This window comes from Nanorana parkeri, unplaced genomic scaffold, assembly GCF_000935625.1.
Source record: "Nanorana parkeri isolate BGI_ZX_2015 unplaced genomic scaffold, ASM93562v1 scaffold1316, whole genome shotgun sequence".
Taxonomy (NCBI): Eukaryota; Metazoa; Chordata; class Amphibia; order Anura; family Dicroglossidae; genus Nanorana; species Nanorana parkeri.
This window is the reverse complement of record NW_017307584.1, coordinates 309,529-321,461: the sequence shown is the minus strand read 5'-3', so window position 1 is coordinate 321,461 and position 11,933 is coordinate 309,529. Positions and strand designations below refer to the sequence as shown.

Sequence of the window (11,933 nt, the reverse complement as noted above, 5' to 3'; positions counted from 1 at the left end):
GTACAGACCCGGGAACTCAGCACAGGGATGGTGGGAGCTCCTCATAATGGGCACATCGGGGGTACAGACCCGGGAACTCAGCACAGGGATGGTGGGAGCTCCTCATAATGGGCACAGCGTGGGTACAGACCCGGGAACTCAGCACAGGGATGGTGGGAGCCCCTCATAATGGGCACAGCGGGGGTACAGACCCGGGAACTCAGCACAGGGATGGTGGGGGACCCGGGAACTCAGCACAGGGATGGTGGGAGCTCCTCATAATGGGCACAGCGGGTGTACAGACCCGGGAACTCAGCACAGGGATGGTGGGAGCTCCTCATAATGGGCACAGCGTGGGTACAGACCCGGGAACTCTTGACAGTGAAACCTATCAGGTTGGGTGCAGTTGGTAGCACACTCGATTGTTTCTCACAGGCACGCGGTGTTATAATTGTCTCTGTTCTCCAGTTTGGGATTTGAACTCTCCTTTTGTCCCTCCAGACTCTACAGGAAAGGTGCGCCAGTCTCTGGTTCCCTTGGTTGAGTCCAGCGACAGGTCGGAGATTGTGTTGTCCTTGTCTTCTCTCCTCCAACTATCGGAACCTGTGGATAGCGGAGCTATGACGCTTCTCGATGACTCTCACTTGGCCACTCTGACACCCTCGGCAACAAAGCAGAAAGGTAATAATACGAAACCTTGTCTGCAGACCGCCTGCTCTCCTACCTCAGGGGAAGCCATTACATTGCAGTTACCATGGAAATCAGAAACTGAACTTACATTGTTTACATGAACGGCTTTGTGATCCCGGAGTGTCGGCTTCTTCTTTACATGGTCAGTGTGGCCCCGTGATGACGTGTAACGGAGATCTCTGTTCTCTTTATTCTCAGATCTCCTCTGTATATGGAACGTATCATTCCAGACCATGCAGGAGTGCAAGGAGTTCTCACAGAGGACGACCCATCAGGTAAGAACAGGATCGTCCATCTTCCCTTCTCTCCGAGTCCCAAATCTCCGGCTCCGCACTGAACGTTCTCTCTCTTCTCCGTCCAGCTCTGGAATTACCACAATACGCTCTACGTGCCGCGTGGGAGCAAACTGCGGGTTCTACGTTACATCTGCGAGCCGTCATCCCTGGCCTCCGCTCTGGGGAAAGCCGCTGACAGCCATAGATCAGGTGAGCTTCATTGTGATCAGTGGAAGTATTGGGGATATGCACCGAGTGGCCGGATTATTATATGCACCGAGTGGCCGGATTATTATATACACCGAGTGGCCGGATTATTAGATACACCAAGTGGCCGGATTATTATATACACCTAGTGGCCGGATTATTAGATACACTGAGTGGCCAGATTATTAGATATCCACCTTCTGCTGGTTGTGACGTCTTTGGCTCTGCGTTCCTTCGTCATATGCTCGGTTGGAATTGCGCGGCTTTGCGGCACGTAACTGAGCAGACGCCTCACAACCTGTAATTACAATGGATTTCTTCTTTTCAGCCCTGAACAGTGTGCCGATAGTAAGTTGGGGGACAGTAACTGAGAGCAAAACGACGCCAGGCAAACGCTCCAAGAAAGCTGTAAGTACCCAGAATGCTCTCTGATGTCTAAAGGCTTCCAGTGCTGCTCTGATTACGTCTGTATTAAGACCGAACTTCATGCATGCTCAGCTACTGGACGCTCCTCTCCTATAATACTCTGCTGGAGCACTCTGCTCCTTCCTCTATAACTCTCCTCTCCTGAGATACTCTGCTCTGCTGGAGGACTCTGCTCCTTCCCCTATAACTCTCCTCTCCTGATATACTCTGCTGGAGGACTCTGCTCCTTCCTCTATAACTCTCCTCTCCTGAGATACTCTGCTCTGCTGGAGGACTCTGCTCCTTCCCCTATAACTCTCCTCTCCTGATATACTCTGCTGGAGGACTCTGCTCCTTCCTCTATAACTCTCCTCTCCTGAGATACTCTGCTCTGCTGGAGGACTCTGCTCCTTCCCCTATAACTCTCCTCTCCTGATATACTCTGCTGGAGGACTCTGCTCCTTCCTCTATAACTCTCCTCTCCTGAGATACTCTGCTCTGCTGGAGGACTCTGCTCCTTCCCCTATAACTCTCCTCTCCTGATATACTCTGCTGGAGGACTCTGCTCCTTCCTCTATAACTCTCCTCTCCTGAGATACTCTGCTCTGCTGGAGGACTCTGCTCCTTCCCCTATAACTCTCCTCTCCTGATATACTCTGCTGGAGGACTCTGCTCCTTCCTCTATAACTCTCCTCTCCTGAGATACTCTGCTCTGCTGGAGGACTCTGCTCCTTCCCCTATAACTCTCCTCTCCTGATATACTCTGCTGGAGGACTCTGCTCCTTCCTCTATAACTCTCCTCTCCTGAGATACTCTGCTCTGCTGGAGGACTCTGCTCCTTCCCCTATAACTCTCCTCTCCTGATATACTCTGCTGGAGGACTCTGCTCCTTCCTCTATAACTCTCCTCTCCTGAGATACTCTGCTCTGCTGGAGGACTCTGCTCCTTCCCCTATAACTCTCCTCTCCTGATATACTCTGCTGGAGGACTCTGCTCCTTCCTCTATAACTCTCCTCTCCTGAGATACTCTGCTCTGCTGGAGGACTCTGCTCCTTCCCCTATAACTCTCCTCTCCTGATATACTCTGCTGGAGGACTCTGCTCCTTCCTCTATAACTCTCCTCTCCTGAGATACTCTGCTCTGCTGGAGGACTCTGCTCCTTCCCCTATAACTCTCCTCTCCTGATATACTCTGCTGGAGGACTCTGCTCCTTCCTCTATAACTCTCCTCTCCTGAGATACTCTGCTCTGCTGGAGGACTCTGCTCCTTCCCCTATAACTCTCCTCTCCTGATATACTCTGCTGGAGGACTCTGCTCCTTCCTCTATAACTCTCCTCTCCTGAGATACTCTGCTCTGCTGGAGGACTCTGCTCCTTCCCCTATAACTCTCCTCTCCTGATATACTCTGCTGGAGGACTCTGCTCCTTCCTCTATAACTCTCCTCTCCTGAGATACTCTGCTCTGCTGGAGGACTCTGCTCCTTCCCCTATAACTCTCCTCTCCTGATATACTCTGCTGGAGGACTCTGCTCCTTCCTCTATAACTCTCCTCTCCTGAGATACTCTGCTCTGCTGGAGGACTCTGCTCCTTCCCCTATAACTCTCCTCTCCTGATATACTCTGCTGGAGGACTCTGCTCCTTCCTCTATAACTCTCCTCTCCTGAGATACTCTGCTCTGCTGGAGGACTCTGCTCCTTCCCCTATAACTCTCCTCTCCTGATATACTCTGCTGGAGGACTCTGCTCCTTCCTCTATAACTCTCCTCTCCTGAGATACTCTGCTCTGCTGGAGGACTCTGCTCCTTCCCCTATAACTCTCCTCTCCTGATATACTCTGCTGGAGGACTCTGCTCCTTCCTCTATAACTCTCCTCTCCTGAGATACTCTGCTCTGCTGGAGGACTCTGCTCCTTCCCCTATAACTCTCCTCTCCTGATATACTCTGCTGGAGGACTCTGCTCCTTCCTCTATAACTCTCCTCTCCTGAGATACTCTGCTCTGCTGGAGGACTCTGCTCCTTCCCCTATAACTCTCCTCTCCTGATATACTCTGCTGGAGGACTCTGCTCCTTCCTCTATAACTCTCCTCTCCTGAGATACTCTGCTCTGCTGGAGGACTCTGCTCCTTCCCCTATAACTCTCCTCTCCTGATATACTCTGCTGGAGGACTCTGCTCCTTCCTCTATAACTCTCCTCTCCTGAGATACTCTGCTCTGCTGGAGGACTCTGCTCCTTCCCCTATAACTCTCCTCTCCTGATATACTCTGCTGGAGGACTCTGCTCCTTCCTCTATAACTCTCCTCTCCTGAGATACTCTGCTCTGCTGGAGGACTCTGCTCCTTCCCCTATAACTCTCCTCTCCTGATATACTCTGCTGGAGGACTCTGCTCCTTCCTCTATAACTCTCCTCTCCTGAGATACTCTGCTCTGCTGGAGGACTCTGCTCCTTCCCCTATAACTCTCCTCTCCTGATATACTCTGCTGGAGGACTCTGCTCCTTCCTCTATAACTCTCCTCTCCTGAGATACTCTGCTCTGCTGGAGGACTCTGCTCCTTCCCCTATAACTCTCCTCTCCTGATATACTCTGCTGGAGGACTCTGCTCCTTCCTCTATAACTCTCCTCTCCTGAGATACTCTGCTCTGCTGGAGGACTCTGCTCCTTCCCCTATAACTCTCCTCTCCTGATATACTCTGCTGGAGGACTCTGCTCCTTCCTCTATAACTCTCCTCTCCTGAGATACTCTGCTCTGCTGGAGGACTCTGCTCCTTCCCCTATAACTCTCCTCTCCTGATATACTCTGCTGGAGGACTCTGCTCCTTCCTCTATAACTCTCCTCTCCTGAGATACTCTGCTCTGCTGGAGGACTCTGCTCCTTCCCCTATAACTCTCCTCTCCTGATATACTCTGCTGGAGGACTCTGCTCCTTCCTCTATAACTCTCCTCTCCTGAGATACTCTGCTCTGCTGGAGGACTCTGCTCCTTCCCCTATAACTCTCCTCTCCTGATATACTCTGCTGGAGGACTCTGCTCCTTCCTCTATAACTCTCCTCTCCTGAGATACTCTGCTCTGCTGGAGGACTCTGCTCCTTCCCCTATAACTCTCCTCTCCTGATATACTCTGCTGGAGGACTCTGCTCCTTCCTCTATAACTCTCCTCTCCTGAGATACTCTGCTCTGCTGGAGGACTCTGCTCCTTCCCCTATAACTCTCCTCTCCTGATATACTCTGCTGGAGGACTCTGCTCCTTCCTCTATAACTCTCCTCTCCTGAGATACTCTGCTCTGCTGGAGGACTCTGCTCCTTCCCCTATAACTCTCCTCTCCTGATATACTCTGCTGGAGGACTCTGCTCCTTCCTCTATAACTCTCCTCTCCTGAGATACTCTGCTCTGCTGGAGGACTCTGCTCCTTCCCCTATAACTCTCCTCTCCTGATATACTCTGCTGGAGGACTCTGCTCCTTCCTCTATAACTCTCCTCTCCTGAGATACTCTGCTCTGCTGGAGGACTCTGCTCCTTCCCCTATAACTCTCCTCTCCTGATATACTCTGCTGGAGGACTCTGCTCCTTCCTCTATAACTCTCCTCTCCTGAGATACTCTGCTCTGCTGGAGGACTCTGCTCCTTCCCCTATAACTCTCCTCTCCTGATATACTCTGCTGGAGGACTCTGCTCCTTCCTCTATAACTCTCCTCTCCTGAGATACTCTGCTCTGCTGGAGGACTCTGCTCCTTCCCCTATAACTCTCCTCTCCTGATATACTCTGCTGGAGGACTCTGCTCCTTCCTCTATAACTCTCCTCTCCTGAGATACTCTGCTCTGCTGGAGGACTCTGCTCCTTCCCCTATAACTCTCCTCTCCTGATATACTCTGCTGGAGGACTCTGCTCCTTCCTCTATAACTCTCCTCTCCTGAGATACTCTGCTCTGCTGGAGGACTCTGCTCCTTCCCCTATAACTCTCCTCTCCTGATATACTCTGCTGGAGGACTCTGCTCCTTCCTCTATAACTCTCCTCTCCTGAGATACTCTGCTCTGCTGGAGGACTCTGCTCCTTCCCCTATAACTCTCCTCTCCTGATATACTCTGCTCTGCTGGAGGACTCTGCTCCTTCCCATCTGACCGATGATGTTTCTGTGCAGTCTCGGCGAGGTGAGGACAGCGGTGACGGTGGATGTGCGTTTGAAGTCTCTCTCTCAGACCTTCAGGTAGGTGACGTATTCCCCGCCTCCGATCCGTGGTGACACGTGTGGTCTGTACTGGGAAGTCATTCATTTCCTGTGTTGTCTGCAGAGTGCCTCTGAGATGGAGATCTCTGCTCTTGTGCGGAAGGCCATGTCCAGCCTGACTCTTCCGGAGTTCCAGATCACCGCTGGGAAGATGGGGCAAGCACTGGTGGACCGGTGCAGGCGTGACCCCAAGTTTAACCCCCAAAGTGCTCTGATTACTCTCATTGAAACCAGAAAGTTGTCTTACAGGTGCGTATTGGCCGTCTCTGGTGTGTCACGTGACCTATTCCGCAATGTGCCTCCATTTTGTATCCTGTGTATATTCACATGCTAGATATATAGGAGCCATGGCTGCTGCCAGCGGTAGTAATAATGTTAATGAGGAGAGGTGGGCTCGGATATACTTTCATCTTTGTGTATTGCAGCCTGTGTCCGGATCTGATGCCTTTTGGTCTGGAGAGGTCAGATGTTCGACTCCTTCAATGTTGTCTCCGCCGGTTTATTGACGTCCCGGAGGCAGTGATGTGCTCCTGTCTAAAGATGTTCCTCAGGTGAGCCCCAAAGTCACCCCTAAAATGTGACCTGGACATAGAAAATCATCTGAGTGCTAGTCAGATGTTGGGATTTAAGGCCAGATTAAGTGAATGCGTCAGCCCCTAAGGCCTTCATTGGTGTTCAGTGTTCGCCCTTCTCTCATGTTAATATTCTGCGCCGTCTTTCAGTACCGGTGACGATATCCTGTGTGACGCCATCTTGAAAACGGCCTCCGCGGAGTCTTATATCGAGGTGGAGGAGGAGGCCTCTGATATAGCGGACAACCCAAAGGAACCGCCAGCTGGGTCCGTCATCCAGAACGGGTTCAGTCCCGGGGGTGCGGAGGACGACAGCTGTGACATCCAGACGCCTAATAGAGCTGCGCAGAAAGCAGAGAAGAAGACGGCCTGTCCCGTCAGCCTGAAACGGGCCGTCTTGTTGTATCCTTCCATCCCTGCCATTGTGCGGCTCTCTGACATTCGGGTCTCTGACATTCGGGTGCGGGTCTCTGACATTCGGGTGCGGGTCTCTGACATTCGGGTGCGGGTCTCTGACATTCGGGTGCGGGTCTCTGACATTCGGGTGCGGGTCTCTGACATTCGGGTGCGGGTCTCTGACATTCGGGTGCGGGTCTCTGACATTCGGGTGCGGGTCTCTGACATTCGGGTGCGGGTCTCTGACATTCGGGTGCGGGTCTCTGACATTCGGGTGCGGGTCTCTGACATTCGGGTCTCTGACATTCGGGTCTCTGACATTCGGGTCTCTGACATTCGGGTCTCTGACATTCGGGTGCGGGTCTCTGATATTCGCGTGCGGGGTCTCTGACGTTCGGGTCTCTGACGTTCGGGTCTCTGACGTTCGGGTCTCTGACGTTCGGGTCTCTGACGTTCGGGTCTCTGACGTTCGGGTCTCTGACGTTCGGGTCTCTGACGTTCGGGTCTCTGACGTTCGGGTCTCTGACGTTCGGGTCTCTGACGTTCGGGTCTCTGACGTTCGGGTCTCTGACGTTCGGGTCTCTGACGTTCGGGTCTCTGACGTTCGGGTCTCTGACGTTCGGGTCTCTGACGTTCGGGTCTCTGACGTTCGGGTCTCTGACGTTCGGGTCTCTGACGTTCGGGTCTCTGACGTTCGGGTCTCTGACGTTCGGGTCTCTGACGTTCGGGTCTCTGACGTTCGGGTCTCTGACGTTCGGGTCTCTGACGTTCGGGTCTCTGACGTTCGGGTCTCTGACGTTCGGGTCTCTGACGTTCGGGTCTCTGACGTTCGGGTCTCTGACGTTCGGGTCTCTGACGTTCGGGTCTCTGACGTTCGGGTCTCTGACGTTCGGGTCTCTGACGTTCGGGTCTCTGACGTTCGGGTCTCTGACGTTCGGGTCTCTGACGTTCGGGTCTCTGACGTTCGGGTCTCTGACGTTCGGGTCTCTGACGTTCGGGTCTCTGACGTTCGGGTCTCTGACGTTCGGGTCTCTGACGTTCGGGTCTCTGACGTTCGGGTCTCTGACGTTCGGGTCTCTGACGTTCGGGTCTCTGACGTTCGGGTCTCTGACGTTCGGGTCTCTGACGTTCGGGTCTCTGACGTTCGGGTCTCTGACGTTCGGGTCTCTGACGTTCGGGTCTCTGACGTTCGGGTCTCTGACGTTCGGGTCTCTGACGTTCGGGTCTCTGACGTTCGGGTCTCTGACGTTCGGGTCTCTGACGTTCGGGTCTCTGACGTTCGGGTCTCTGACGTTCGGGTCTCTGACGTTCGGGTCTCTGACGTTCGGGTCTCTGACGTTCGGGTCTCTGACGTTCGGGTCTCTGACGTTCGGGTCTCTGACGTTCGGGTCTCTGACGTTCGGGTCTCTGACGTTCGGGTCTCTGACGTTCGGGTCTCTGACGTTCGGGTCTCTGACGTTCGGGTCTCTGACGTTCGGGTCTCTGACGTTCGGGTCTCTGACGTTCGGGTCTCTGACGTTCGGGTCTCTGACGTTCGGGTCTCTGACGTTCGGGTCTCTGACGTTCGGGTCTCTGACGTTCGGGTCTCTGACGTTCGGGTCTCTGACGTTCGGGTCTCTGACGTTCGGGTCTCTGACGTTCGGGTCTCTGACGTTCGGGTCTCTGACGTTCGGGTCTCTGACGTTCGGGTCTCTGACGTTCGGGTCTCTGACGTTCGGGTCTCTGACGTTCGGGTCTCTGACGTTCGGGTCTCTGACGTTCGGGTCTCTGACGTTCGGGTCTCTGACGTTCGGGTCTCTGACGTTCGGGTCTCTGACGTTCGGGTCTCTGACGTTCGGGTCTCTGACGTTCGGGTCTCTGACGTTCGGGTCTCTGACGTTCGGGTCTCTGACGTTCGGGTCTCTGACGTTCGGGTCTCTGACGTTCGGGTCTCTGACGTTCGGGTCTCTGACGTTCGGGTCTCTGACGTTCGGGTCTCTGACGTTCGGGTCTCTGACGTTCGGGTCTCTGACGTTCGGGTCTCTGACGTTCGGGTCTCTGACGTTCGGGTCTCTGACGTTCGGGTCTCTGACGTTCGGGTCTCTGACGTTCGGGTCTCTGACGTTCGGGTCTCTGACGTTCGGGTCTCTGACGTTCGGGTCTCTGACGTTCGGGTCTCTGACGTTCGGGTCTCTGACGTTCGGGTCTCTGACGTTCGGGTCTCTGACGTTCGGGTCTCTGACGTTCGGGTCTCTGACGTTCGGGTCTCTGACGTTCGGGTCTCTGACGTTCGGGTCTCTGACGTTCGGGTCTCTGACGTTCGGGTCTCTGACGTTCGGGTCTCTGACGTTCGGGTCTCTGACGTTCGGGTCTCTGACGTTCGGGTCTCTGACGTTCGGGTCTCTGACGTTCGGGTCTCTGACGTTCGGGTCTCTGACGTTCGGGTCTCTGACGTTCGGGTCTCTGACGTTCGGGTCTCTGACGTTCGGGTCTCTGACGTTCGGGTCTCTGACGTTCGGGTCTCTGACGTTCGGGTCTCTGACGTTCGGGTCTCTGACGTTCGGGTCTCTGACGTTCGGGTCTCTGACGTTCGGGTCTCTGACGTTCGGGTCTCTGACGTTCGGGTCTCTGACGTTCGGGTCTCTGACGTTCGGGTCTCTGACGTTCGGGTCTCTGACATTCGGGTCTCTGACATTCGTGTGCGGGTCTCTGACATTCGGGTTCGGGTCTCTGACATTCGGGTGCCGGTCTCTGATATTGCGGGTCTCTGACATTCGGGTGCGGGTCTCTGATATTGCGGGTCTCTGACATTCGGGTCTCTGACATTCGGGTGCGGGTCTCTGACAGTCGGGTCTCTGACATTCGGGTGCGGGTCTCTGACATTCGGGTCTCTGACATTCGGGTGCGGGTCTCTGATATTGCGGGTCTCTGACATTCAATGGTTACAGAGACGACGGCAAAAATAACCGCTTTACATTTCGGCTCCTTTTTTAAGCCTTTCCGCCGCGAAATTCCACCCTGCTAATGTCTGGGTTTAAAAGATGGTGACAGCGGATGACTTCGGAACAAAGATGGCGTGGCTTTCTGGAGCGAGGGAGCGATAAAGGCGATGTGGGGGTGTGGTTTTGTGGGGGGTGGATACATTTTCTTATTGCTTTGCTTCCTTAATTTGCGTGTACCCAGAAACACGATTGTGACTGCGGCATACAGCGAGAGTTGCCTCCTGCCTCACCTGAAGGATCTGACGTCTGATCAAGTCTTGGTGAGTGTTGATTGGATGAACGTGGTCTTAAAGGGACACACTTGTGAGTCAGTGCAAAGCAAACCCGTCCCCTCCCCCGTTCAGGGTGAAGCGACGTGTGTGCTTTAACACTCCTCATTCATTGCTCACACCCTCCCGCTCTGTATCACGGCGCTGGGCCCATCAGGGGGAACCTCTAGCTTGCTGTAAGCTCTGGAGAATCCTTCTTTGTTTCAGTCCTGTCAGCTGATCACAGCGGCGGGTGAGTGAGAGGAAACTACACATGTGCATTGCATTAAAGTGAACCTGTTCCTTCCACGGAGGAAGCGTACATAATAGAAGTATGACTCCAGGGCGCCTTACGGATTGCCCATCGTCTGCGGGCGCACTCCTACTGGGATCTGTTACCCCGGCGCTGTCCAGATAAACGTTCTGCTCTTTAAAGGAGAACTATGAGGTGAGTGATTTTCACTCATCCTCATAATCTGAGCCGACGTGTGGCAATGAGACTGTCACAGGTCGGCTCAGTAGATCGGGAAGTGAGCGAACACATACCGGCGTTCGCTCACTTCTCGATCCTGTCACGGCTCTCTTCCGTGACAGGGGAGGGACTGGATTCCCCCCTCCCTGCTCCGATCCTCCAGCACTGACTGGCGGAAAGGATGGGGGCGGGCACAGCTGACTCTGCATCTAGATAGGCAGAGCCAGCTGTCAATCAGCCAGCTGGGTGGATCCAGACAGTAATGTTGGGACCCATCCCGGCTGCGGCGTCTCAGAATACCGCGAGCTGTAGCTCTCTATATACTGAGCTTAGGGTGGTGGGAGGACGCTAGTTTGTGTCCTCCCGTTACCCTTAGGAGAACTATGGGGAAAAGCCCTGACCTCATAGTTCTCCCTTTTTTAACCTTTTTTTTTTTTTTTTCTTGATATCCAACAAACTTTATTGCAAATGTTGCAAAGTCACAAAGCCATAGTGTAGGACACCACTCGCCTGGCCAGACCCTACTCGTTCCATGGATTTCTCCCCAATGACTCCCTTGACTTGAGGCCCATGCACAGATTAAACCTGCAGAGTGTTTATAGATGAAGGGACGTTTCCATCTTATATGTACCAAATACGGGGGAAGGAGTTCTCACAATGTCTCACACCATTTTATGCACCAATTTAGCAGATCATGTGCAAAGAATGAGCACCTCGGGTATTAAGTCCATATACTGTACCCAGTTACATGCAGACTGATCCTTCCATACACCAGGTTTGGGTGCACAATGCTGTATATTGATAGGGGGGAGATTGCAGATATTGTAGATTAGTATATATCCAGCCCCAGTGGTAATGGTATATGTTAGGGACGCACCGATAGTAGTATGGATATCGGTGTCGATACCGAGTATTTGGGCCAGCACTCACCCAAATGCTCCATTGCCTAGCACGGTTACTTACGGTATCAGGAAACCGGGCAGCGCGTCATTACACGGCGCCCAGCTTGCTGATTGGCCGGGAAGCGGCTCGTCACTTGTGATAGAGCATGGAGCCGACTTCCCGGCCAATCAGGAACCCGGGCGCCGTGTAATGACGCAGCGCCCGGAATTCTGATTGGCCCGGGAAGCTGGCTTCATGCTCCCTCGTCATTTCATGATGAGGGAGCGTGGAGCCGGCCTCCTGGTCAATCAGAAAGCAGGGCATCGCGTCGTTACTCGGCGCCCGGCTTCCTCATTGGCCGGCCAGACAGCTCCAGCGTTGGGTACCGGGGGAAGGCCGCGTTCTGGCTGGAGAGGCCCCGGGGGTGACGGGCTGGACATGGTAAGAGGGGACGGACGTGATTGTTAATCGGGAAGCCGGGTGGCGAGTCATTACACAGCGCCTGGCTTCCTGAATGGGACTTCCGGTACTCGGTACTTGGTATCGGCGAGTACCGGAAAAAAATGATCGGTACCAAAATACTGGTATTGGTGCATCCCCCCC

The 11,933-nt window shown here is 53.8% G+C and overlaps 1 protein-coding gene across 1 annotated transcript in view; it reads left to right on the top strand.

Annotated features, from left to right (window-relative positions):
- The window catches only part of NOL11 (nucleolar protein 11), a 19,382-nt gene that overhangs the window by 4,685 nt on the left and 2,764 nt on the right, over window positions 1-11,933 (top strand). Inside the window, exons 7-15 of the mRNA XM_018569274.1 lie at window positions 481-660; window positions 868-944; window positions 1,031-1,154; window positions 1,480-1,559; window positions 5,651-5,758; window positions 5,844-6,028; window positions 6,205-6,330; window positions 6,502-6,753; window positions 9,910-9,988. Coding sequence (XP_018424776.1) covers window positions 481-660; window positions 868-944; window positions 1,031-1,154; window positions 1,480-1,559; window positions 5,651-5,758; window positions 5,844-6,028; window positions 6,205-6,330; window positions 6,502-6,753; window positions 9,910-9,988 — 1,211 coding nt within the window. The remainder of the gene's footprint in view (window positions 1-480; window positions 661-867; window positions 945-1,030; window positions 1,155-1,479; window positions 1,560-5,650; window positions 5,759-5,843; window positions 6,029-6,204; window positions 6,331-6,501; window positions 6,754-9,909; window positions 9,989-11,933) is intronic.